The sequence below is a fragment of the Passer montanus genome, unplaced genomic scaffold (assembly GCF_014805655.1).
Source record: "Passer montanus isolate IOZ18808 unplaced genomic scaffold, ASM1480565v1 scaffold126, whole genome shotgun sequence".
Taxonomy (NCBI): Eukaryota; Metazoa; Chordata; class Aves; order Passeriformes; family Passeridae; genus Passer; species Passer montanus.
The window spans coordinates 14007-41817 of NW_024359388.1; the positions used below are offsets into that span (position 1 = coordinate 14007).

At 41.3% G+C, this 27811-nt stretch overlaps 1 protein-coding gene across 1 annotated transcript; it reads right to left on the reverse strand.

Annotated features, from left to right (window-relative positions):
• Nucleotides 1-1676: 1676 nt before the first annotated feature.
• Nucleotides 1677-27758, reverse strand: WRNIP1 (WRN helicase interacting protein 1). The gene is made up of 7 exons (XM_039698461.1): nt 27064-27758; nt 17922-18113; nt 16691-16935; nt 9760-9992; nt 4595-4750; nt 3668-3747; nt 1677-3220 (listed from the first exon to the last, which is right to left on the reverse strand). Exons 1-7 carry the CDS (start codon nt 27589-27591, stop codon nt 2945-2947), a joined length of 1710 nt encoding a protein of 569 aa, XP_039554395.1. The 5' UTR covers nt 27592-27758; the 3' UTR covers nt 1677-2944.
• Nucleotides 27759-27811: the final 53 nt, after the last annotated feature.

Consider the following 27811-nt stretch of genomic DNA (forward strand, 5'->3'; position numbering starts at 1 on the left):
TGCTATTATCCATATTCATTAAGAGGCCTACGCAATCCCAGACTACTTAGTAACAATAAAAGACAAAAACCGCAGCCAAAATCCTGGAGAGCGCAGCCTGTCTGGAAACATGCTGAACATGCAGGGTAGCTGCTGGCAATTCAGATAATGAACTCATCACAGCAGCCAGAAAATGTATCATCAGGATAGATGGGAATTCAAACAATCAGCTTGTATAAACACTCATATTTTAAAGTCATTTTATGGAAAATGGTATGCAGTCATTTTGGTCAAGCGCTTTTCTCTCTCAACATGAGAGAAAATGCTCACAGAATAGGGAAAAGAAATGCAGTCCAGAGGTTAAACTGAGGGTTTCAACTTTTTGTGCACAGGAAACAGGACAAGAAAAATAAAATTCAAGAAATGATTTCACATAAATATTTAGTATAAAAGCCTGGACAACTCCTTGCCAGCTGTAACATCCAAATTTTTATCTGTGAGAGTCAAACAAGCTAAATGATGGAAACAATATTCATTAGGTACTTTTCTAAAAAATTCCTGCAATAGAACTAATTTGGGGAATTATTAATATTTCTGTCGTGGCTATCCGTATCTTTCACAAGGGCATGTTACTACTGGAAGAAACAACTTACATCAGTACAATTTGTTTCTCAAAGTACTGGATTCACCAACATGGAATGGCGAGGCCATGGCCTGTCTCATGATCTACATTATCTCTTAGTGGCACAGCTTATGTAAGAGAAAAAGAGATCGTGGCATGGTGGATTTTGATGGGGTTCCTTACAGCAGAAGCAACTGTTACCTGATAGAATCCAAATTTTCTAGTGACACTGCAATGTTTGGTATTTCCTTAAACCTCTACGCTCTGAAGAGTAAATAAATACACCGCTATAGCAGCATGAAATTCATAATAATTTTTGCCCTTCAGTGAACTTCTCAGGGTAAACTTCAGGTAGTCAAAAGCCAGGAAACAAAAAAAAAATGCTCTGTGATTTTTTAATTTCATTCTTTCATCTTGTGCTTTTGAAGCAGTTTCACTAGGAGATTGGCTTCTGTTTGTTGAAAGCAGCATTGCCAATCCTGTGTGGAGACTGCATAAATTGCCAAGAAAGGAAATAGATATTTTTGCCTTGGGTCTGTTTTGGAGGGATGGGAAATATTCACCTCTGAGTGCATTGGGTCCTGATGGACTTTCTAATGGAGTGTGGAGTTCTTCAAAGAGAGGAGATGACCCTCCATAAGGGGATATAAAAGAGATGCACATCAGCAGCAGAGAGAGAGCAGGAAGCAGGCACTCTCCAGTGTGGCTAATTACCACAGGGAGGAAGGGAAAAAATAAATAATACTTGGCTTGGAGAGCAGCCATGAGGCACAATGGCTTTGAAACATTAACTTCTAGCTACCAAGATTTTAGTAGCCCATTAAATAGCACTGTCTGATGGATCTGACCTGAGTGGCACAATTTCTGCCTCCATTGGAGGCTGAGGAATGAAGCACCACCTCTGAACCCTTTGCCAACCTGTGCTGCCCTCTGAAGGTGAGCACATGCTGGTTCAGCATTGGAAAAGACCACACCTTGCTGTATTCCTCCAAAGGCATTCCAGAGGACCATCAGGATGAAAATACTAATCTAATTAATTACCCCCTTAATTTATACAACAAGCAAGCTCCAACCAAACAACAACAAAGTGAACTGTATTAAAAAGAAAGGCATGCAAATGTATATAAATAAAACTTCTTTAAATACTTGCTTGTCTTTAGAACAGCATTTTCCCCATTCAGAAACTACTTATTTAAGCTAGAAGAACATAGAAATGTTCAAAGAATATGAACAATATACAGTCTAACATTACACAATTATGCAAAAAGGTTCAATTTCTGAAACATTTCAGTTACACCAGGATCTTTGGCTTGACCCCTACATCATGTAGAACTTCGTATGAAGGGAGTCTCATAAAAAATTAATCTCCAATACAAATCACTGTATTATGAGGCTGTATATGCAAAACTTTTGATCAAGGCCAAGCATCAGCAATCTGTCTTGAGAATGAAGAGCAATAACCAGAACGAAGGTGGCTTCTGGACTTGGCACTGCATTCTCAGCCCACAGAGCTCCTGGCTTGTGAACGTTGCGCTGAATGAACTCCAGATGTGCAGCTGTGGCAACCCCTGTGATCTAAGCCCCATGCAGCACAAATATCTCTGCTGTCAAGAAATACCCACCTGCAACTGGGTGTGCTCCAGACGCTGCCCCGCAGGTGGCTGGGTCCTATCACAGCTGGAGAGAAGTGCAAAGAGCTCGGAATCACTCCAGTGGCCATTTTCATGACTATTCTGCTTACAAAATGAATTAAACTTGCTCTGGAAAGCAGGGATAATAAAATTAAAGGGATATCAAATCTTCAAAACCACACTGCTGTCACAGGAGTATTTAAACAAATGCATATTTGACACTATTTCTAACAGCTTTATTGGTTCAATAACTGTCGTACAAAATTGGTCTCTGAAACATCGTAAGAGCAAGAATTAGTCTGTAATCATATTTTGTACAGTATTTTAGCAGAGGGGGTACAATTTTTCTGGAAAACAGTGTTCTCAAAATCTGAAATAGACACTGATTTTAAAAAGCAGCACAGTAATATTTCTTGTCTCACAGCAAGAGCCAGAAACACAAGTCTCTTATTTTTTCTTCATTTCATTTAAACCTGTGACAGCACTATATGGATAATGCTTATTTTTGCATTTCTACACTGCCCAACTGCAATTCTTTACAAAATACCTTCTGAACAACAGCAATAAAAGCAGAAGGATAAAAAAGTATCTGGAAGGCTTGGTGGCTTAATCCTTTCCACCATGGTAACAGGCAGATGACACTGTAAGGGGAATTTTGATCCCAGTAGAAATGTATGAGTCATAAAATCAAAATCCATTCTGAGCACAGCAGTCACGTTTTTTGTTCCTTGAAGAAGTCTATTCCTTTCAACTCTTCAGGTAGATAGTCCTGCTCCACAGGTTCCTTGTACATGGGGTTGTATTTGTAGCCTTTTCCATAGCCCAAGTTCTTCATGAGCCTTGTTGGGGCATTTCTCAGGTGCAGAGGAACAGGGGGCAGTGGTCCCGTGTGCATCCTCAAGCATTCCTTGACGTTGCCATATGCCCTGTACACCTCTATAGACTTTGGGGCTCTGGCAAAGTACACCACACACTGTGCTAGAATCACCTGCAAACAAGCAGAGGGGAATGTTAAAATACTTCTTTTAATCTCTTTGGGAAAAGGGCTGCTATTCAGGCTGTTTGTACAGCATGGCAGGGATTGTATTTTTAAAGTGACCTCTGCCTGCCACTGTAATATGAATGCTATTATTTAAAAACACCATAACTCCGTGGTTTTCAGTACTAGAAAATAATAGCTACTTTATCTATGATAGAAAAAAACAGACAGAGAAAAATATGTTCACGTATCACATTTTAACAATAAATATGCAGTGAGTTTTATTTTAAACTATAACATTTATTTTAAGAGCTACAATGTCCTCTTGTCAAAGAAGGGGCATGCAGAACAAGTAATTAAGTCTGCCCTGTCCTTGCAATCTGCTTCTTTTTATAGTTACAGATAGGTTTTACAGATTGCAGAACTTTCAAATCAGTGAATTAATGAAACATTTACCTCACACTCAGGCATTCCAATGAAGTGACAGCCTTGATAAGCAGCAACTGCTTGTGTTAAAGCCAGAGGATCTGCCAGTCCTACAGAAAGGGATCAGATAAAAGCAGGCTAAGGTCAATTTATTTTACTTAATTTTTTGTTTTGTTTATTTTTTCCTTTCCTGTAAGGTATCCATGCACATTTCAGAGATGCTTTCTCAGATATTGGAATTTATGGTACAATACCACACCATGCATAAGATACACTCCCTCCATCCACAAGCTTTCCTCCTCCAGCAAAACAAAAAAGAGAAAAAAAAGTCCAAGCTGTGGGTATGATTTAGACTGAATCTGCTGCCACACAGTGGCAGCCGGAGCCGTAGCTGACCACATATTATTCTCCTACTTTTTGAAATTAATTAATAAAGAAATAGGGAAATATTGCTATACAGACATAGCTTCCACAGGTCTCCTAACTCTTCACCCATCACATATGTGCTAAAAGTGTTGCTGGATCTGCTACTTTGGATAAGTAAATAAAGATGCCCTACAGCTATCAAACCTACATGTCAGGGTAGGTATTCATGTGCCAGACTTATCAGAAAATCAGACATCCCTGAAATACACACTGCCTGTGGCACAAGTTTATTGGTGACCTACAACCAGCAGGGTTTAAAAGAATCCATATTAATACGCACCAACCCTGATCTCAAAAACATTTGTCTTTCCTGAAATAGGTAATCATCACAATGACACCTCATATAGGTCTCTGCCTGCATATAGAAAGTTTTTATACCATGTGAGGAGGCATTTCAATACTTCGTACCTATTCTGAAGATAACTGTTTTGGGTTAGTTTGTTTATCAAAGGCTGACTTTTAGAAACCAGAGAAGCCTGGCAGATCTTCATTCAATGTGATTTTCCAATGTGAAATACTGCAAATACTGACCTATATCTTCACTTGCAAATCTCACCAGTCTCCTTGCCACATAGAGTGGATCCTCTCCGCCCTCAAGCATTCGAGCAAGCCAGTAAAGGGAGGCATTTTCATCAGAGCCTCTCATAGACTTGTGCAGGGCAGAGATGCAGTTGTAATGCTCTTCTCCTGTTTAGGATGGGGGAGAAGCAATACACAAAGCTGTTAGGAGGAAATTAAGTGAAATGCATTTAAGGGGACAGAATATATTTTACTGGATCACATCAGTAAACATAAGCTGCTTTTCCAAGCTCTTTTTACAGGTATGTGGTTACAACACTCATTAATGTTTTCAGTGCCTTCATGGTTTCCCATGTGAATCATTCCCTAACTAGATAAGCAAAACAGAGCAATGATGAAAATTAAGTTTTGTTTTGTTTTTTAAGCATTGCTAGGCAAACAATTTGCGTTCTGTAACCTAACTGCCTTTCCTTCAAAAGGAAAAAAAAAAGATAACCCCAGATATTTTAAGTAGTTAGAAAGAAAACTCTACATAAATATCTTATAATTGCCAAAAAATACAAGCACATACAAACAACTGATCATTGCTTTTGGACACACACAGAGCTCTGAGAAGACAACACAAGAATCAGAGAAATCCAGTGCTATACAGTAGTGGTATATTAGAAAAAAGACATTTCATATAATCTAAAACTTGAAAACAAAGTGTGCAGTAAAACACAAGTTTGATGTGCTCTGTAGGGGTGAGAAAAAACGAAATGCCATGGATATACAATGATGGAACATCATACAATTTGGAAAAAACAGAATTGCAGTGCACAACGCTGGCAAACCTCTAAGAAATGCTGAATTCAACTGCAGACATCTGCACTACTGCAACAACACTTGAAATGCCAGGCTTCTAAGTAAAAAGTAGGAAGACTGAAAGAAATCAAGGAATTTTTAAAAAAATATTAAAGCTTAATATATTATTAGATTTGGACTCCAGGAGAAAGCTGTTCCACAGATCCTCTAGGGCTACACTTAAAAACAGAGAGTCAGTATTACAAACACTGAATGCGACCCTTCCTGCTTACAATTTTTCTCTGCAACTGGTTTTGATTCTTATGCATGTCTTTTAATCAAACTTGCAAGAGTATTTTGCTGCAATATTGTTAAACTTTCCATGTTATCTGCCTTTTTTATTTTTTCAAGTGCCTGGCATTCCTTGGCTCACAGCTAAGCATGTATTTTAAAGACAACTGGCTGCATGCACAGCCATCTGTTAATATTCCTCTTCTTCTGAAGGCTAAAAGGATTTACAGCCTGAGGGCCACATCAGAACACACCAGTGACTTGTAGGCCCTGAAAAATAAAAGGGCTGCCTGAGTGAGTCTGAGAACCAAAATCATCATGCTGCTGCAGTTGCTCCTTTTGCAGCCAGCAAGACCTCCACCTCCCAGGTGCATTCCCCCCATCTCTGCTCCTGCTGGAGGGTGGTTCTGTGGGGAATTCAACACGCTGCCGACAGCACAGGCAGTCAGGCAGCTATTTTTGCCAGGACTCCACACAAAGAGCCCTGGTATGCAGCCCTCACTCGAGCCAACACAAACAGCACGTCCGTGCTTCACCACAACACTTGAGTCAGGAGCAATAACCCCAAGCAGCTGAACTCGCATCATCCTCTTGCAAGAGGCGTCTCTTGGTCTCTTGAAAGCAAGGAAGAAGGCCTTTAAATATCTGCAGAGGTTGCACTCACCCAGATTTTTCTGCTGGAGGCTTTTATATGCTGTTTGGGCTACTGTAAAGTGTCTTATGTGGGGATACCAGCTGAAGAGGCAGAAGAAATCCAGCAGATAGGTTTGATCCATATATATATATGGATCCTGCAGGGAACTTCAGATTTCATGCTGAGAAGGGAATGAGTTTTTGCCTTTTATTTCCTTCCTTACAAAGTTAAGTGTTGGTGACAGAGCTACAATGACAGCACTTATACATCAGTATAATCACATTGCATTATCAGTTAAAGACAAAATACAGTGATGTACACTGGAAAGAGATCTTACATTTCTGTCTAAAAATACAGCTTATAGATAGCCTGAGATACCAAAAGCAGTTACAAAAAAATTAGAACTTTTAGTAAACCTTTATTTATTAGCCTTCTCATGCTAGTTAGCTAACATACAGGTTTGGGCCTTATTAATTGAGAGACAGACACATACCAGTTATCCATGTCTGCTGTATCCCAGATGCCTCTTGAAATCAAAACTATGAAGAGTTTTTGGAATCAAAATAAATTTTCTCTATGCAGTTCCCACAAAGGCAAATACCTTTCTGAAACAAGACACTGCACAAGAGGCTTTGTGGAAGAGGGTGCTTTCTAGTGTCTGACATATACAGATGCATAAATCTTGTTGACAGATGCCCAGAGATTGCTTTATGTGCTCATGAGGAGTTTTCAGGCTAGTTTAAGATGCCAATTTATCTCAAGTCATATTGGTAGAAGATAGGGAAAAGGTTTCGTTCACTCACCATAATTAATATTTGAGCTTCTTAAACAATTTCTAGTCACAAAGCAGTGGGAAAAACTAAAATCAGTCCCCATCTCAAATGATTTTCTATCTTAGCCAAAGGTACACATCAAACTGCCCATTGACAAAGGAAACAAGAAAGCCTTGGAAGTAAGGCTAGGCCAACAGCACGGATGAGAAGACTTTTCACTCTGATCCAGCAGAAAAAAACTGAGCTGGAAATCATTGACAAAGGAAAGAAGAAAGCCTTGGAAGTAAGACTAGACCAACAGCATGGATGAGAAGACTTCACTCTGATCCAGCAGAAAAAAACTGAGCTGGAAAAAGCCCTTATGGTGCGAGTATGGTGATTTAACACCAGTTGGGAATCCAACTCCAAATAAGCCACTTCCCTACCCCAGCAATGATGGGCATGGTATGGAATAGCAACTTATTCCTGCCCACATGGCTCTAAGCTCTGCCCTGACAGCAAACGCAGGACAGTGAGATACCTTCTCTTTTCTCTCCCAGAGAAAGTAAAGCAAAAAACTGTGTTCCAGACTGCAGAATAACTTAAGCAAAATACATATATGGTCTTTACCATACATGAAGTTATGTCACCATACAGGCAGTGAAATTACTAACATTAATCTTATTAAATCTGTTAGCAGAGTGATACAAACTGTTAAATGAAGGGGCAACAATACAACTCCATTTAAAAGGTCTAGTCGCTGCCCATCTGCTGGTAAACTTCAGTGAATTTGGTTGCTACATCATTTTTCTAAAAGGATCAAAATTTTAACAACTGCAATTAAAAGCTAAAATATGACTAATAGTTTTTGTTTCCTCTCCATCTGCAAGGGCTTCAGGCAGCTGCTGGCAATGAAATTTGATTAAAGTTGTTTCTTTGTCCTTTCGCTAAAATGCATAAACTATCTGCACAAAGACCTATTTTCTACATGTCTGCACATAGATTAGAACAACAGCCTAACAACAAGCATTATCAATGATTCTTTCCTAGATTACTTGATGAAAATACAGAAGAGAATGCCAAACTACACGTATTTGGCAAATTTTGCAGAAAGTAACAAAAAATAATGTAAAACAAGAAGTCCATATTTACACTCTGAACACTAATCAATAATTTGGTGCTTTCTACTTGAACATGCAACAAATGTATGTTGCTGCTATCATGATTAGACCCTCTGCTTTAAAAGACTGAAGCATTTTATTTTAGAGAACCGTAGATCCCACCCACCAGAGCTGTGATTCAACCTGCAGTCAACAGTCAGTGGTCAAAATAGACCATTCCACAGAACAGAGAAATTCTGAAAAGACATGTACCCGGGCAACCTGCTACTGTGACAATATCTGTGTCAGGCTCTCTGGCATTTATACAATCCAGAAAAACAGAGTTTTCACTGCTTTCCCCATTCTGAAAATCTCTAACCAAAAAAACCCACAATAAACCACAACAAAGATTACTGCAACAGATAAGGGCCTGACACACGCTACCCAGACTTGATGCAAGCCTCAGGAAGAGGCACTCTGTGCCATCCCTACCAGAGCAAGAAGGTGCTGGAGGGCTGGGAGCAATGGACACAGCCAAGAGTTCTGTGTGACAGTGGCCACAAGGCGACAGCAAACACACAAGGGACCTACATGGTGCAAGAGACTTGTACCAGCGAACCAGTCAGATTTTCCACTTCCTTCTAATCATGACCTCTTCCTGCCACAGACCTCATAAAATGTTTCTTCTCCCTCCCCCAGCCTGCCCTTGACTTCTCAGCTGCCATTAGATCAGTATCTGCCCAGCTGCCTTTCTCCTGACAGTGAGTCATCATTATTTCTTTGTAGCAAGAAGGCTGCAAGCGGGCATATGTTACAACCAAGCCCAAGAAACCTCTCGTCACAGGTTTTGAACAGTGGCAGTTAATGCAGTATATCAGAAATAGTGACCCCAAAAAAAAAAAAATATCAGTTCTCCAAATACTGCTTGGAATAATAATTTCATACTATTCTGCACAGTCATTCAAGTGTTGCTGAAGAAAAAGCATATGCATTCAAGGGGATTCACCTAATCTGCACTCACTGATTTTTAACCGTCTAACATAAAATGGTTTAGTGCTAACTACTATGATGCCTAAGATTGCCAAGTCACAAATTTAGCAGGAGTGATTATCACACTAGGAAGCATTAAGTGCAATGCGATTTATGTGGCCTGTCCTAAGCAAGCTACAGAATTCATTACCTTAAAAAGCAACTCTAAAAATAAAGCAAACTGCTCAGGTTTTGACATAACATATTGCTGTGGATGTGAGCACTTCCAAGACTTTCAAAGGAGTAGAAGTGCAATGGAAGATATCCAGCCCTTCAACAAAAATGTCCTCATCAAATTCCTCTGCCCCTTTCACTGAAACCCCCACAGACCTTAAATAACAAATAATTTCACCCTGCAACTAACTGTTCTCAGGACAGCAAAGAGGTCTTTCAGCTAATCTACACTTCCTGGTTGAGAAGGAATTTTCAGCTGAACTACATTGCAGAAGAAAAGTAACTTTCAGGACAAACTTCAGTAAACCACTGTTTAATCGAGCAGCTGGTACAAAAAAGGGAGAAGAAAGAGGAATTAGAAAACCTATCACATTTTGAGAACACTGCATCTCAGAAACTGCATCTGTTACTCACCTGCTCGGTCATACAGGATGTGAGATCGCTGGAGGCCCTCCTTTACATGCTCTTCTGTTACCAGAATGCCATGTGCAGCACCACCTTTGGCAGTGGTGTTCAAAGGAGTGTTCCTTCCCGCTGCTACTCGGGCCTGAACTGCCAGCTGCAGTCCGTTCAGCCCAGTCCTGGCATCCCCATCGCAAAGATAGGCAAGTGTGTTCAGAGCTTTCTCCTCTATGTACACGGGGAGTCTGCAACAGAATAACCACACGTCCTTAGCCCCCATCACACTCCTCTCCCTGCTTGCTGTGCTGGAGATGATGTTTCTTTACAAAGTTTCTTGATAAACAGCTGGGTTTAAGATTTGTCTTAACTCATCCTGCAGAGCCAGCGGTCCACTCTCTTCTTCTACTCCAATACCTGCTAAATACAATTGCATGTGAAAAATGTAGGCAGGAGCTCTCATCTATTTAACCCCCTTATTTTTCCTCACCTCACTAAATTCAACAAAAACTAGGGTTAGGTTTTCACCACAGCCCAATTCTGATAAAGCCAGCTGAACTTTACAAGGCTTTACTCCATCAGCATTTCACTGCTAGCACTTCAAATTCCTTGGTGGAAGGACAGTGAAAAGGCAGCAAGCTATCCAAATGCAGGTGAGAGAATATAGCGAGTTATAAAGTCATTAGCATAATGTTTTCATCTACTAACAACAGCAAGAGGTGCTATCAGTTATTTTTTAGAAAACAACAACTGGAAAGATTGTTTACAATGTAAAACACATGCATCCTACTTTTTTGGTATTACAACTTAGTCACTGGGATACAAAAAAAAAAAATCTTACTAGAAAGAAGCTGCATCCCAATACATGTCATCACTCTTCCTGCCATCTACTTATACTCTAAGTGTGCCAGAACTATACAAACACGAAAAAGGCCAAATTCCAGCGAAATCACTATCTAAATGAACAAGTCACTGAGATTAGCTCAGTTGACTGAGCATGGTGTTGATAACATCAAGGGTTTGATCCCTGTATGGGCCATTCACTTAAGAGCTGGACTTGAAGATCCTTGTGGGTCCTTCCAGCTCAGAATATTCAGTGATTCTATGAAGATGGGAATACCTGAGAAATGCAGCAGCAGGATCTCCTGAGATCTTCTAGTGAGTCCATGAAAAATCTGTGAGAGCAACAAGTCCTCAAGTTTTGTCTCTAGGTTTTCACCTGCTAGGCAGCAGTCCTCACTGTTGGGACACATTCAAACCAGTTCACCTCTGCATGTTTCAAAGGCACCCTGTTGAAGATTTAACCCTCAAACCTCATTTATGTAGACAAGGTAACATCTAAGGTGTTGCAGGCAGAGGGTGTAACTGATCTGATCTGGAGACAGCAGCTAATGGAATTCAAACATGACATTAATGGCCCTAACTGAGCCACTTGGAGTAGCTGCACTGTAAATCAAGAGTGACAGGTATCAGTAAGGATTAGCACATAGAGCTTGGTGTGAGAGGCCATTTCTTATGAAGCTCTTGTGTGTCAAATAATTAAGGATTCACAACACCCCTGCACTTCATTAACCAAAAGATGTGTTACTCTTAGTACCAGTGGTGTAGAAAAAGGGAGCGTCAGGGTTCCCAGACAGATGTGTCCATTGATTTTCATTACTTGCCTTCTCTTCTTCCCCACAAACCCACTTTGCACTTGTCACACAAAAGAAAGACTGTAGGTTCTGAAAAAAATTTAGCAGTTAATATTTGAATCCTCTCATGGCCACACATAAAAAGGAAGAACTAGTAGAACTGCAGTCTTAACCAACCACTGCAAGTAAAAGCTGACTGATGTCTTCTAGGGGAAAATCCCATGCTGCAGAGAGTAGACGGTAGGAATCAGACCCTCGCAAAAATAGATGCATCAAATACATCTCATCATGACTTTTTGCCATCCCCTTATTTCTCATGTATTTGATGAATCTAGTAAAAAATATTAACACACATACAGTGGCACTTTTGCCAGGGTGCTTCCAATACTGTCTTTGAACAAGGAAGCAGAAAAATGCAAATAATTAGTCAATTATCTCCAGCATCAAATTCCTTGACAATCAGGAAGCAACATTTTTCCCTCAGCACTACAGATGGGTACCAGGTCTTTCATAAGCATTAAATGAAAAAAAGCCAGCAAGGAAAGCAAAAGCTCCTTTTAAAAAAACAGCAGGCACTACACACAGACATCCTGCTGCTAAGGCCTCCTTTAATAGAAATGACCCCAAATATACAACATGTTGAGCAAACATTTCTCACACACCAGCAGAGCATACTTGAGAGAAGGTTTCACCTTCAAGGACTAAGTTCTTTGCCTGCTGCTTGCAGAGAAGCACACCCTGTGCTTGAGGCCTCCTCACACTGATATCACAACTGCAGACAGTGACTGCAAGTAAAGGGGAAGCACTGAGAGCACTAAAAGACAGGTACTACCTTGGAAGAAGCTAAGTACAGTCTTTTCCAAAAAAAAAAATATTGAGGCCTCAGAGCACTTTTGCAATTTATCTGCTAATTTACAGCTGAGTTGTATTCCTGTCTCTTGTTTCACTATAGGACACTTAACTGCCCTGTTGACTCGACGTAAGCAATTTATATTACAGAAAGTGAAACAAATATTCACAAGAAAGTATGAAAAATCTTGTTACAAGCAATGGCCTTGTCCATTTCCATGGTGAAATTTCAGTTGTAACCTAAGGGTAACGGCAATTCCAAACCAAATAATGCACTATGTATTGGCTGATCCAGTCCATGCCTACAATAGCAAGACATGCAGGATGTGAGAAAGAATAAGAATAAATGGAGAAAACTTCCACATACAAGCTGTTTGCACAGCACATTGATGAGAATCACTGATTGGAAATAACACAATGCTTCCCCGTTGCATAATCTCAGTTCCATACACACTTGGTATTTCAAAATAATAAAACGTTATACTCAGAATAACTGAATTGGGATTTTTTTTTCCTGAGCAATTAATACCATAAATTCAATTTTCGGATGATGTAATTTCAGTAGGCAGGAGTCTAATTTCAAAATCAGGATGGCAATTATTTCAGTACCTTGGCTTCCAAAAAACACTTGTGTTTTAAGCCCATCCTGTCTTCAGAAGTTCAAGTGCCCTACTCCCTCCAGATTACCCAACTTCTGCACCCATCAGAACCACAAGGCAGAGTAACTCCCATGCTTTCTGACTTCCTTCCAAGCTCCTGATAACGCTTGGAGACGGGCAATCCCATATTTTATTCAACTTCCAAAATTAACACCGAACACCCACTGGATGCCAATGGTCAATGTTGGTACTTTGTAACCAGTGATACTTGGAGACCAAAACATAAACAAGCCAAAAGGGACGTGCTGGGATCCATCACTCACTGGGCTGAAGGTGATATACTACCTCAAGGAATGGAAAACTACCACTACAGGATAATAAATCCTTCTTCCAGTTCCTCTTTATCGCCATACCCTCAAGACAGTTTGTGCCAAGAACCAACATGAAATGTATGATGAACAACCCATTAAACCATTAAACCCATTAAACCCGCAGCATTTGAGCCAATGACAAGAGAGCATAAGTAATATCAGGGAGTAAATAGTAGGAAGCCCAAGCAATGATAACCTGCGTGATCAAAGATTAAAAAAATTACTGACCAATACACGAGATAAAGCACCCACTGCTTCTTTCCCATATAAATCAGTACTTTCTTACTTTCTCAGTGCAATTATTCTCACTATGTTCACTCCTTGGCAGACTACAACACTTTTTCAAGCAAACACAGCTCCTTAACTGAACTACTGCAGTGTGAGATGCACTACTCACTGCCTTACAGCATTGTCTCCCAGTATTGCCTCTCACCCCAGCAACTCATTTCCTGCAAGGAAATTGAATGCATATTCCAGTTAAGGAATAATATTCAAGAAAGTATTGAACACCGAAGATCCCAAGGAATTCCACCTTCAGTGTTGTGATTTACGAACCAGTGAATTCAAAACACGCCAGAACTTGTAATACAGCCAATAACAAGCTGAAATGCATGATGTCTGGGCTTGCCAACAGGAACCTGAGGTTCCTTCCATTTCCCTCAGCTGTGTGCCTTCTGTGCTATCTAGCTTCAAACACATTAATCAACCATCCAGTTTACTGTCTGACTTCAATTAGAGATCCCATTCTGAGGGCAGCACTTGAATGACAAAAATAAAAAGCCAAGGGAAGAATTTGGTTTCTTCCACCACTGACACAGTGAAGTGTAATGTATCAGTGCACACCTGGAACAGCTGGTGCTATTACTGACCCAGCATAAACTGCAGAAAGAACAAGCACTTGCAGTAATAAAAAACATCTTTAACATTGACTTCTTCACCATGAGTATGTTTCTTCCTTTCTCGTTTCTCCATCTTCAGTATACTGAAGTCTATACTTCAGTAAAGTCTTCAGATTTACTCAAGACTTTAGAGGCACAGTTTGATGGCATGCTGATGAAAATACAGCAAGAAGTACACATTATCCTAAAGAAATTCAGTAATTATCATAAAAACTGTCAAAGAACCTTTGTGAGCCATGATGACACAACAAATAGAAAGATATCCAAGAACTAAAACCCACTGCTAGTTGCTCCACCTTTAGAGCAAGAAAAGGCCATGGTGGAATGAAAGAGAATCCAGGTGATCTAACTTTATCAGAAACCTGTGCCAATGGTGGAAGCAAGGTAAGAAAAATCCACAAAGAAAATCTAAGGAAACAGTTTTGGGTAGAGCACACTTTCCTTGTGGAGTGCAATGATGAAATCTATAAAATCACTCGGGGATGGTAACACTCTTGCCAAGCACAAAAGATGCCTGTAAAGACTAAGGAAGATTCACCCTCACCTTATTCCTCAAGGTAACAGGAGACCACAAAGAATCATCCTCTCCTTCAAAATCTCTTTTAGGTAAGCCATCCTGTCAAACAAGTGATGTGATACTAAAACCATCTGATTAACTGAGGCCAAGTAGCACATGCAGTACTTCATACTACACTGCTGTGGCTTGGAAAGGGAGACTCACGTGGGAAATGAAACCCAAAATTCAATGTGCATATCTCTTGTGCCTTCCTGCTAGATCTCTGCAGCATTTTCAAAGTGGATACACCCCACTGTTTGTGGACGTGCTGCCTTACAGCTTCTTTTCTCACTCTGCTATAAAGGTGAGCACCATTAACAACCAAATCAATTGTAATTGGTGATTTCCATTTATTCTTCAGGACAGCATGAAGAATAAATTATGTACCTGCCTGTACCTAATGACAGTCCTGTTCCATAGAGGCAAGGGAGTAAAAAGCTGAGACAGCTGCTCCTGTGGAGCAGTGGAGAGGAAATGAAGAAGCAGAAATGGTATGGACACCGAAGCAAGAAGCAGGAATCAGTGAGGAATCCAAACCAGAATCACAGGAGGGTGGATGGCTTATCAGCATCTGAACTTATCAGCAATAGAGTGTAGGAACTGTGCCCCAGCACCAGATCGCATAATGAAAGATAAGAAAGACCTGACACACAACTTCAACAAAACCTCACTTTTATTTTTAAAGGCTTGGCTCCCATGACTGCCTTTGGAGTGTGGTCCTCTCTACCCATGGAGAGATTTCTGAAACTGTGTTAGTCTGACTCTCTGCCTGCCAGACTTCTTTCAGTTTGATGAAGCACCGCGCTGTTTAAATCATCCATAGCTATCGGAAGGTTACAGACACGGAGAGTCCAGCGAAACCCAAACCCAAACAACTGCAGCTGAAACTATGCCTTGTACTTTAATCCTGTACAGAAAGGAAAGTCTCTGAACCCCAGTCAGGGTGTAGCCACAACCACAGCTGTGCTGCTACATTAATGCTGACATGCAGTACTGCCTTCTCTTCTAAAATTCACATTACTACAACACATAAAAGCTACAAATGACTAAACCATGAGGCAGGGTAACCTAAAAATAAGAAAGGAATACCTTTCCTTACCTGTCCTGACCTCATTCAGGTTGGCAATTCTTTGTGCTTACATTCTGTGACAAAGTTCAAGTGGATTCCCTCTCATTTATTTCATGCAGTCTATCAATCACCACCAGGCCAATGCACTGTAAATTACTAGGAGAGCAGCCAAGAAGCAACACGAAGGAAGTGCAATTGCTTGCACGTGAGTAGCACAGTACCTCGCATTACTCTTATTTGCCAGCCTCCTGTTTCAGAAGGCAGATAACATCTCCTGTAGACAAATGTAGATGTTGTTTTTTCCCCAAACTTTCTCAAGTGTTTAATATGAATTTATTTATTAATGTCTGGACATCAAGGAGCAGAGAAAAACAAAGTCTCTCTAAAATCAATCTATTAACATCTCACAGCAGCAGTCTCTCCTCGTCACTGGATATCCTAAAACACAGCACAGGATTTATCCTGTAACTAAAGAACAGAAGCATCTCCCTGATTCAGGGGGGAACGTCATCTCCCCTGATTTATTAAAAACAAATTCTCAGAAAACAAACTTAAGAGGGGATAGCCCATCCAGCACTTAACGGTAACATGATGCTTTTACAACCAGTAGCAAGAAGTAACACACATTAGGACATGACAAAGACCCAGATACAGGCTTCCACAGTAAATCCTCAGCAGCAGAACAGATTTAAATATCCTGAGAGGGTGAGTCAGGAGTTATGGATCCAAGTATAAAATTCTCTCCTAATCCAGATGGTGAGATTATGTTTTGGATGGAGAGAGCCAATGCTTTGAATTCTCTCTCTCCTGTCACCCCCGCCCCTGCCATATGCTGCCACTTCTTTTCTTTACTATCAGAAGTGGCTAGGGTTTCTCTTCCCACCCCCCAACTGCTTCATTCTCTCCCTGGCAGGCAGTCAGCTCCTCGGGCTGTGCACGTTAACACCCTGCAGCCCATAAAGTACTCACTCCGAGCTCTTGCTGCAGCTGCCAGTTGCAGGGGTGCCGTGCTGGTCGCCCTGGCCCAGAACCTGGAGCCCTAAGAACCTGACGGCCCTCATCAGAACCGCCTCCATCGCTTCAGCTGAGAGCTTCTCCAGGACGATCACCCGGCACCGGCTCAGGAGAGCGGCGTTCACTTGGAAGGAAGGGTTTTCTGTGGTCGCTCCTATCAGGGTCACCGTCCCACACTCGACGTGAGGAAGGAAAGTGTCCTGAGCATGGGAGGGAAGCAGAAAAAGCTGATCTCGATCAATGACAACCTGAAACATCCCATGTGAGTAGGCTACTTTTTTTTTTTTTGTGTCTTGTGAGACTTTGGGTTCCCTGTTGATATGACAAATAACCGCACTGACAGTTCATCTGCACAGATAGGGAAATGATTTAATTTCATGCACCCAACACCTCAATAATAAATGACTGCACTGAGAATGACCCTACCAGCTGAAAAGAAATAGGGTAAAGAAATCTGCAAATTTTGGGTTTGTGTGACTTTGGTTTATTGCATGACAACATAAGAAATCATGAAATTGCCTTATCAAGTATAACAAATAGTGAGGCTAATCCTAAATATGTTTGAATCAACTTTTACAACTACAACTCCCTGCCTAGTTCTGTACTCAGAAAACTACAGGAAGATTACAGAATAGTTCAATTCAACCTGTAGTACAGAATTCAAGCTTTCCATGGCATAACTGAAAAAAACTTATACCTAGGAAAGGAAAAAGACAAAAAAGCCCAAGTCATGGCTGCAGTGTTATCCTGAAGTACCATGCCATGACTTATTTTTTCTTGCACAGAAGAGAGGACAACATTAAAATACCCACCTTTGGCACATTCACATTCCAGACCTTTGTAAAGGTAATACAGAATGATACCCCCTAGATGGAGGCTGAAAATAAGATGTGTGCAGCAAACACTACTAACATGACTTTGCAAAAATAAAATTTCATAAAAATATCATATAAAGACTGGCGCATAAGTAACTCAGTCTTTTATTTAAATCCTTGAATCACAATAACTAAATGTTGGTTGGAAGTTAGCTAAGGAGTTTAATTTTTATGTTTCTCCCAAATTCATCTACTACATGTATTAACATTGAAATCAAAAGCCCAGAGGAAGGTATCACCTTAAGGCAAAGTGGGAGATTTTACAGAAGTGCTGACAAAGGCTGTTTTAAAAAAGCAGCATAGTACAATACCTGCTGAGATTTATTGAAACGATGGATCTCATCAATAAAGAGGATAGTTTTTCTCTTGAAGAGTCTTTTTTCATTCTGGGCTTGGCTGATGACATCTCGAACATCATTTGTCTTGGCACTTGTTGCTGACAGTGTCACAAACCTCATGCCATTCTTTTTGCTGCTGTTGGCTATGATGTGTGCCAGTGTAGTCTGAAACAGCAATAGGAGAAAGCTTTGTAAAAATAATTTCAGACACAGAAAGTACCAATTTAAAGGACATAAGTAAAGAACAAGGCTATATATTTTGGACATAGGGACAGTGTTGACAGTTTACAGAGTTAAGAGATTTTAGCTCACGTTATTCTAGGGCACAGAAGACTTAAAAACTTCCTGCTAGAGGTAACTGCCAATTCCTCTGCTGCACTTCCAATGCCTGCACTTTTACATACAGACCCAGTGAGCCTCAGCACAGAAAAGGACAGCACTGACAGCTGTCTCCTTTGTCACGGAAGAAGAACTCTCTGCCAAATACATTTCTGTCACAGAAGACGGGCTGACTGCAATTCCCTGTGCAGTTATTTTGTGCAGCATGTTAATGGATAAAGAGCTGGGCTACCCCAAGACACCTGCCTAAGAGTTTACAGTGCAACTGCATGTGAGAAATAAAAAGCTACAGTGTTATTAACTAAACCCTTCTGTATTTCAAATACACTAAAATGCAATTAATCAGACTGCAGTTTCTACAAAAGCATGAGAACATTAGTATTAAAAAATTACATGTGTACTTAAGAAAATATAACTCCTAAATCTAAATAGTCAACAATAATCAAATGCTGGCCTAGGGAAGCAAAAGGCAGCTGACTGAACAAAATTAGTAAGCAGCTATGTTATTTTTCTGTCCTGATGAACAGCCTCTTCAAATCCAAATTTATTTATAATTTCACTTAGCCTACCAAGGCACAGATGCAACCTCCATCAACCTCCTGGGTAGATTTACTATATCTGAACATATCACATACATGATTTTGAGACTTTCCTTCACAACCCTTAGTAAACACAGGTGTATGCCCAAAGAGAGTGTAGCTGTATTTGAAAGTACTGCTAGAGAAAGCAGGTGATTCTTCCATCAAGCTCCCTATTCTGTATTAGAGGAAGATCCAAAGGAGACTGAAGACAGGAGTGCCTCAGCAGATGAGGACTGTGACAGGTGCCAACAAAACCACCTCAGAAGATATTCTAAGTGCTGAGGTTAAAGCAGCAGGTGGTGTCAACCTGATCCTCTTGCAGGGAGGCTGCAGAAACAAGCACCTACCACTTGGCTACCAACGGTGCTGCAGTACCCTGCTCTGTCCATTTAATGGATTTCCTTGTCCCTAAAACTGCAACCAGCCCAAGTTAGAAAATGGGAGGCTAAGGAGAAGGATATATTGTTATTTATTCTTGCTTTAGTTTTAGTAAGGGTTTCTTGATTGCCTTCAGAAGCAGTGTCATTTCAGGTCCTAATACAAGACTCGCATCCCATGCCAGATCCTTCCTTCCTTCCTGGAGCTCAATCCACCAGACCATCCCCAAGCTGTATCATTGCAGAGGAAGATTGAAAGACACTTGCAAAGTGTTTGCAGCAAAGCCTACAGACATTAGACAGATCTGAGAAAATAAACGAATAAGCAAGTTCCACCCTCACCCCACCAAAACCAAAAGAAAAATATCTTTGAAAATGAGCTACCAAATTAAACCCAAAATTCATGTTTCCTTACAAAAGGGCCTTGAATCAGAATGTAACTTCAGAGGATATATCCATGCCTTAAAAATATCTGAAAGCACAGAAACACCCAATACATCAAATTTGAGGATGAAAAAGGAAAATTTACCTCTTCCTTCTCTAAAAGTGGCAGTGATGAGATGACAAATAAAAAAAATATAAAGCAGCTATTCTTCTTGTAGCTGCACTTGGACTGGTAGCTCACATTGCACCCTGGCTGTTACTCAGAGAGTTTTCTTATTTACAAAAAAAGCAGTAAGGACTTTGTTTTATACACATGCACAGGAGTCTATAGTTGTAACTCTAATTTAGTTGTAACTCTAATTTGAAAAAATCAAAGACATTTGTTTGAAAGTTACCATTAGATCAAGAATCTACTTGAAATCTGCTGCATGGATCTCAGCCAGCAGATACCTCTTCCCCTCTGCCAACTTGTGGGTCACCAAAGGTTGCAATAAGAATAACATACATTGCCTTTCAAATGTAATGCTTGACAAGGACAGGCATGTTCACAGCCTCTTCCTTCTGTTCTGCACAATCAATCATTCAGCAAGTCAAACTGCCTATCACACAGATGTAACACTTTCCCTGGTCCTCTGAAAGACTTACTTCCCATGAGCTCAGGTTTTTTATACTGCTTTTTGTCCAACCATCTCAAGCAAAAGTCAGTCAGAAGCTACAGTTTTCTCCCTCTTTGTTACTTCAGGTTACAACCTAAAGGAACACATAACCTAGTAGAGAATTCACATAAGAAAAGTAGCGTAAGCATGAAGGCCCTAGCACAGAACAACTGTAACTCATATGCTAATTTCCTAGTTTCCCTCACAGGCAATATTTAAGGGACAAGAAGAAAAGTAGAAATCTGACATGGAATAAGGCAGAAGAAAACACACTGATTATCCATCATCTAAAATAAATTTTGAAGTTTGATTCTTACATTGGAAAACAAATCTCTTAAAATATTGACACTGATGTTGCAATTTATTGTGAGTGCCCTGAATCAGAACCTGTATAAGAGGCACAAAAAGGAAATCCAAACAAGCTGATAATGTGCTCCTTTTATTATACAGGTATTTCTTATTTAGTTCTTGTTTTTTTCTTTATGGGCAGGAGCAGGAATATTGTTTCCCACAAATTATGAATAGCAGTGATCCAGTGATCCTGCAAACTAACCTTTTGCTAATTTCACTAAAAATAACACCTTACAAAGCTCACAGTGTAAGATCCTCACCCCTTCCTGAAACCATTCTTCTACTACAATGCCAAACTATTCAAACTTGTACCTACTATTATTACCAAACTTTTATGCTGAATATTGTGAGACCTTACTGACCTACCTGTTTAGACAAGCTAAAACAGTGACATCATAAAAAGCTGTTCTGAAATAGAAACATATTCATGAAGAAACTTCCAAACCAATGAATAACACTTAACTTCAATCTGTGGTCATTTATTTCCAGATCCATTACACACAGAACAAACACTTAACTGCTGAAACTCTCCTTCACAATCCCGTACCTATTGCTTTGTGTCAGCCCAAATGAGAATATCCTTTCAAAAAGGCTGAAACCGTCTCAGATTTACAAACAACCAGTAATCAAACAAACAAACAAAAAAAACCCCTCAAACAAACAGGCTCGCTCACAGCAACTATGTTATCCGTTTTTCTAGGCTTTGATACAAGTCATGGATGAAACAAAAGCAACCCACCAAGCATGCTTGGCTCCACACACTTCCCACTGTCAGAGCAGAAAAGTCAATCAGATTTTCTGTTTGGTAAGCTGGGTCTTTGTACTAGGAGACAAGAATTTTCTGTAGACCCAGAAGCTTCCCTGACTGGGCAACACTCTTTAAGTATGAACCAGTTCTCTCCTCTCTGCATTGCCACTAGTCAGCGCTCCCTCACATCCACGGCTGGAAGAAAACAGCAAAATGTTGCACAAGTCAAGCCAGTCTTACTAATGCTCAAGGACTACCTGCTCAGAAATAAGGTGGTCTTTTTGATTTTTGCAGCCTTATACCAGGGCATTAAACTATGCTCATCATATTAGCTCACCAAAGCTCCTTACAAGAATGAAGAGTGGTACTGCCTAGCTCACTTCAGGAAGTGGAATTGGAAAAAACTGGGAAGGGATTAGAACACAGGGTTAGATTGTATCAAGAATACTGTGAAAGCTAAGGTGCTACAAGGCTCTCTCAGGAAGTCTGGAAGGCTGTAGGCTCTGCCAGGCCACCTTTAGGTGACCGAAGATCTGGCACAGACTGGCACAAGTGCAGCGTAGCATGGATTATTCCTGAGCAGGGATAATCTAGCTGGCATCTAGAATTCCCCAACAGGTGACTTTGCTGGTTTATTCCAGAGCAAACCACAGTGTGAATTATGTTTGTGGCAGGGATGACAAGAGACTGGTAAGCCTAGTGCAAAACAAAACAGGCTAGTTACGCCTACAGACTTGTAGGGTCTAAACTATGTTATCAGAGTGCTGAACTAGCACCCTAATTTACTTTGCTGCTGTTTGACCATGACTTTGCAGCTATTTTTTGCTCTTCCTTTATTCTGGCCAGGATTTCCAAATCTTTGTTTACATGGTGTTGCCATCAATGGCCTCTCCTCACCCTCAACCCTCCCTTTGCTGGCAGCAGGGCCATACTGTGGCTGCCAAGCAATCAGGAAAGGCCGTGCTCTGTTTCACTGCCTTGAGGGAGACACCAACAGCATCCTTGGATGCCGCACAGGGCAGCAGCTCTCTGGGATGTTGCTCTGTGGATGTTCTCTGTACCACACTGCGTCACACGAGATAAGCCAGGCCGTGTCTAAAGGAAATTGGCAGCACAGCAGGTGAACATGGCCTGGGGACACTGTCTATACAGATAAACACAATCAAAAGTAGCAGCAGTTGGCATTTATATAAGGGCAGATGCTATTCTTACCCATCTTGTTTGGTTCCTCAAACCCCAAATAGCCCACTGAGATACTACTGGAGGAGTAAGTGTCACTGAACAAGAGACACAGCATGTGCTTTACAGCACTTCCAGAATCCAAGCCCAACCAAGCATAAACAGATGCAAGGTCATTGCATAATCTTTGTTGAAATGGAGCTGTGTCTCCATTTGCTGAATTCTGATTTGTGTACTTAAATTCTAACTGCTTTATGGATACAATGGTATTTTCTCTTCCAGAGTTCTCTTCCTTGAGAGCCACCCCAACTTACTCCTGATTTAGACTGGCATAAGCAAAACCAAGCACACTGCATTACAACACTGCTCCCAGGCAACTGCAAAGACAAACCCATTTTTCAGAGCTGTCCTGGACTTTCAGTTTACACTACTGTAAAAGACATGATGCATTTTCAGTTTAAAATTTCATGCTAATCAATCGAAAGAACTCATTAGTCCAAATGGTTCAAATCAGGCCCCAAGCTGTGTGAATAAGGGAAGATGAAATACACTTAGGCAATCAAACAGCCTGTTAGGTAACCACTTGAATCAGAAAAATAGGAACCACTGGGAAGCGATGACAAATACGTGGGCACCAAAATAGGTGTTGGACTTTCTGTCTGTGTTTCAATATGCCATTTATTAAATGCAAACAAAGAAAAGAAATACAGGGAGTTCTAGAAATAAAATATAATGTCAGAGAAGATTTGATAGAAGATTTTGAAGATTTGATTTGAAAATTTGATTTGAAACTTCCAAGACCACTTACTGGGGTTTTTAATGTTTTGCACTCATACCAACATTGCTCATTTTATCTTATTACTAGAGTGCACACATGAACCTCAAAAAATCATGCATGAATGCTCTTTGTCTTATCTTCTACAAGGAGTGGGTTCATGACACTTGCTACCTATTTTTTCCTTGTTACGCAGCAGCCCTAAGAGGGAATGTTTACTGTATTTAAATACAGAATGTTCAGGTTTATAAGGCTTAAACTTCATCTGTGGCAGCAAAATTATTCGGTGCTCAAGTTACGCTGTGTCCCCCAGCTAACTCTTTACTAAAATTGGTGCCCCAATGGCAGACATGCAAAAATCTAAATCCCTGTATTAAGGTGCCATAAATCACAGCATAGCTTACTCACATTACACTCGGATTTATACAGGCCTTTAAAAATTTGCATAGTCAGTATGAACAAGCTAACTGTTCCTAAGTTAATAACCACGGCATCTCTTTGAAGCAGTGTTTCTTCTGGCCTGAGTCTGGTCAGCTTCTTAAAAGAATAAAATTGGCTCTTGTGTTCAAGACTTCAGAGTGACAAAAGTGTAAACAAAAAGTCAAAGTCTTTTCATCCAGAGCACCTTGGCTTCCTACGTAATTAGGATGACAGATTCAAGGTACAAAGATGCTGTTCCCTTAAAGTAAGAGGACTCAGTACAGATGGAAACTCAAAAGAAAAGAGGACCACAAAGGAAATACCAAAATTTTGTCTTTTCAATTTTGAGGATATTTCCTTGACTATTCAAGTGCAGCTGAGGCCAAAATCGACTTGGGCAGAGCAGTTACATACCACACATTTTTACTCCAGCATCTAGCTTTATTGTTCTCATGACAAAAATTCTCCAAAAATTCACCAAAAATACTTTTGACCTACAATATGAAATAACAGGCAAGATTATTTTCTTCTTGCTTAGAAAAAGTCTGTTGAACTACAATTTTTCATAACATCCAGACTGAAAAATAATACATAAATTGATTTGAAATTCGGCCCTGATGATTTAGTCCATGTTCAGTTATTTTTTTTACTTAGTCCTGCTCTACCCTTTTCAAAAGTATCAGTTACCATGGCATTTGGCTGTAGAAATGGAAGAAGGCATAGATGGGCTGCAATAACCAGATTCCATGGGTAGCAAGAGCCTGAAGAGGTTTAAGAAATGTATGACCACCTTACACAGCACTTCTGAATTTAGACCAACATATCTAATTATGCTGCTATTTTAGCTCTTTGATGGGCAGAGCTAAGCATATGGCCTTGTTATATACAAGACTACATAACACACAGTGACTTCTTAGTATTTTTCCTGCTGAAAAGCACTGTATTTAATGGAAGAAGTTTTTTTCTGATCAGTCCAACCAGGTCCTGAGGCAGTGAGAATACTTCTCCTCTGCAGGGTCTTTCCAGTTTTCAAGCCCTAAGTTGCTTTGTCATGAAACGTCTTCTTAGACACATTATATACATATAACTCAAACAGCAAGTGAGCGGGACAGGCAGGCAAGAACAGATCTCCTTTCTATCTTCAGGTGGACTACTTTGCTTGCATGTTAAATCTGTTAGGAGAGGAATTTGATAAGGACATACCCAAGAAAAGAATAGAACTTTCAGATATTTAACTCAGACAGACAATATGATTTACGGGGAAGAAAGCCTGAGATAAAACTCTACTCTAGCACCATCATAGAAATATTGATAAATGTGGGTGAAGAGGCAGAGTTCAACTCTTTGCAGAGGAATTTCTGGTTCAGCTAATAAAGGCTGCTTCATCAGGAGCCAGCTGAAAGCACATAGACTTAAAACTCTGCTGAGAAGGAATAACCTAAAAAGCAGACAAGTTTCCCAACAGTGTAAGTACTCAAAAGTACTTACAAAGGGTCAAAAGGCACAGAAATGATGCAAGTCAGACAACTGAGGAGCAACAGAATTTAAACTCTGTGAAAAGCAAGCTTACTAAATACAATTATGTGTAAAGCATATTGGTGAGGAGGATGAGTCATATGAAAGGAAAATGAAAGCTGTGACATTATAGGCATAAAACAGATTGCCCATTACTCAAAGACACTTTCAGTATCACAGAAGGCTCCTAAAGAAGACCTTGAACACAACTGTTATGCTGTCACAAGCTCATGAAAAAGCACTTCCATGGTCAAAGCCAGGTGCATTCATCGGATCACAACCCAAAGGCCACTGAAGCCAGTGCCAGTTTGCAGAGACTGTTCTGCAGCCTTTGCTTTGCTACCACTGCACTTTTACAGCCTTTTTTTCCTGAACAAAGAAGGCTTCAAGAAAGAGCAAGCACATGCTGTTGACAGAGATAACAAGACACAAAAGGCAGGAGACCACAAAAACTATAGAAGCAAGTCCCTGAATATTTTATTCAGAAAGGAGAATTCTTATTTATTAAAGAACTGAATTCCACTTCTCTCTCTGGCCATCTCACTTCAGTCAATCCACCTCCCCTTTTATCAATTTTCAGAAACAGCCCTTCTTCACCCCATCTATTCTGAGCTCTTACTTTCTATTATTACTTTGTTATTTTAAAGGAAGTAAACATTATTGAAGTTCACTAGCTGGTTCTTTTGAGGCGTATGTTATCTAGCCTAAGAAACCTGCTGCATCATTGCTAAAGGTATTCATCCAATTCTAATACCTGCTCCTTATTCACTGAGATTGACTAGCATTATTATTCAAACACCACTTTTTTATTTTCAATTAAGTATGCTGACAAGAGCAAGCTGCTGCTCTGTCCTTAACTTCTCCGCTAAGCATTTACTTCCCCTATTCCCGATTTCCCAAACAATCTGTCACGCAGCCAACATACCAAATTACATATATATATATATATATATATATACATGAAACTAAATGTTGTGAACACACTAGACTGACAGAGAAAACTGTATTTTGTTTGCCCTGCCATACCACAAATCTGAAATACATGGAACAACAGGACAAAATTAAGGTGAGATCCTAAAACACTGCTCAACCATACCTGAGCATTCCTTTGGTCCTTCCTTCGCAACAACTGCGAACCCCTTCACTGCTGTGCTAGAGGGTCTTTGGGGATTCATGATGGCCCCTGGTATGCTAAAGGAGGCAGAATACAAAGATGCAATGGTCAGATCCCACAAAGACCCACCAGCCTGGAAGTGGCTGAAGGTGGATGAGTGCCTAGCCAAAAGGCTACCTGCCTTTCACACTGGGGCTGCCTTCTCTAAGGGGCAAGAATTCGTAGGCCAAAACAAACCTAGGACTCGCAAACTGTGCTGTATTAACCTGCTGGTTTCCTAGACATATTTAGAGATTCTGTGTTGCTGCTGTTTTTCAGCTTCTCAGCCATTAACTAAACCACGGCTTATGTTTTAGGTATGGACTTTGGAGATCTGAATTATCTGAAAGCAAGAGAGGCCTTGTATAACCAAAGACCAAACTGCATGGAGCGGGGCTGATGGGGGTGGACCAGTTCTATTTTATTCAAGAGGCAGGTTGTGTTTTTTGTAATCTTAAGTGAAAACTAGTGGACATCAGCCAACATAATGAACCTACAAAAGAAACCAAGAAGGCAGAAGGGCGAAGAAAAGAGCGAGTGCGAAAATTAACAAGTTTTAGGTACAGCGGCCTTAAGAGCCGCGGGAAGCAGCACCGGCCCGAGCCCGCAGGCTGCGCGCGGGGCCGCCCGCACTCACCTTCCCGCAGCCCGGCGGCCCCCAGAGGATGAGGGAGGGGATTTCCTGGGAATCCAGCAGGGACCGCAGCAGGGTCTGCGCGCCCAGCACCCGCTCCTGCCCCACGTAGTCCCCCAGCGTGTCCGGCCGCAGCCGCTCGGCCAGGGGCTTCCCCTCCAGCTTCTGCGCCAGGCTCTCCCCGCACAGCGCGGCCGCGCATCCATGGCCCGGCGGCGCGGCGGCCTCGTCCCGCCCCGCGCCGCTCTGCCCGCCGGCCGCTGCCGGGCTCTGCCCGCCGCCGCGGCCCTTGTGGAACAGGGAGAAGACGGGGGACCCGGCGGCCGAGCGGGCCTCCTCCGGCTGCCCCTCGGCCTGGCTGCCCGGCGGGGCGGCGGCGAGGCGCGGGCGCTTGCTGGGGGGCTCGGGCGGGGCCCCGCCGGCCTGCAAGCAGCGGTCCAGGTGCGGGTTGATGTCGGCGCCCGGCAGCTCCCGCAGGCACACGGGGCACTGCACCAGCCGCTCCTCCTCGGCGCCCTCCGTAGGCTCCATGGGCTCCCGCGGCTGAGGCAGGAAGCGGAGCCGCCCGCGGCCCTTCGGGAGCTGTAGTCCGGCCGGGCCCGCTCCCCGCCCCAGCAGCCGGGCTTTACCGCCCCTCTGTGCTGAGCGACATCGCCCAGGTCTCTGAACTCGGGTCCACCTGGTCTTACACTGAAATACGTGAAAACGTCATTCTCTGTGAAAAAAAAAAATCAATAAATTAGTATTCTTT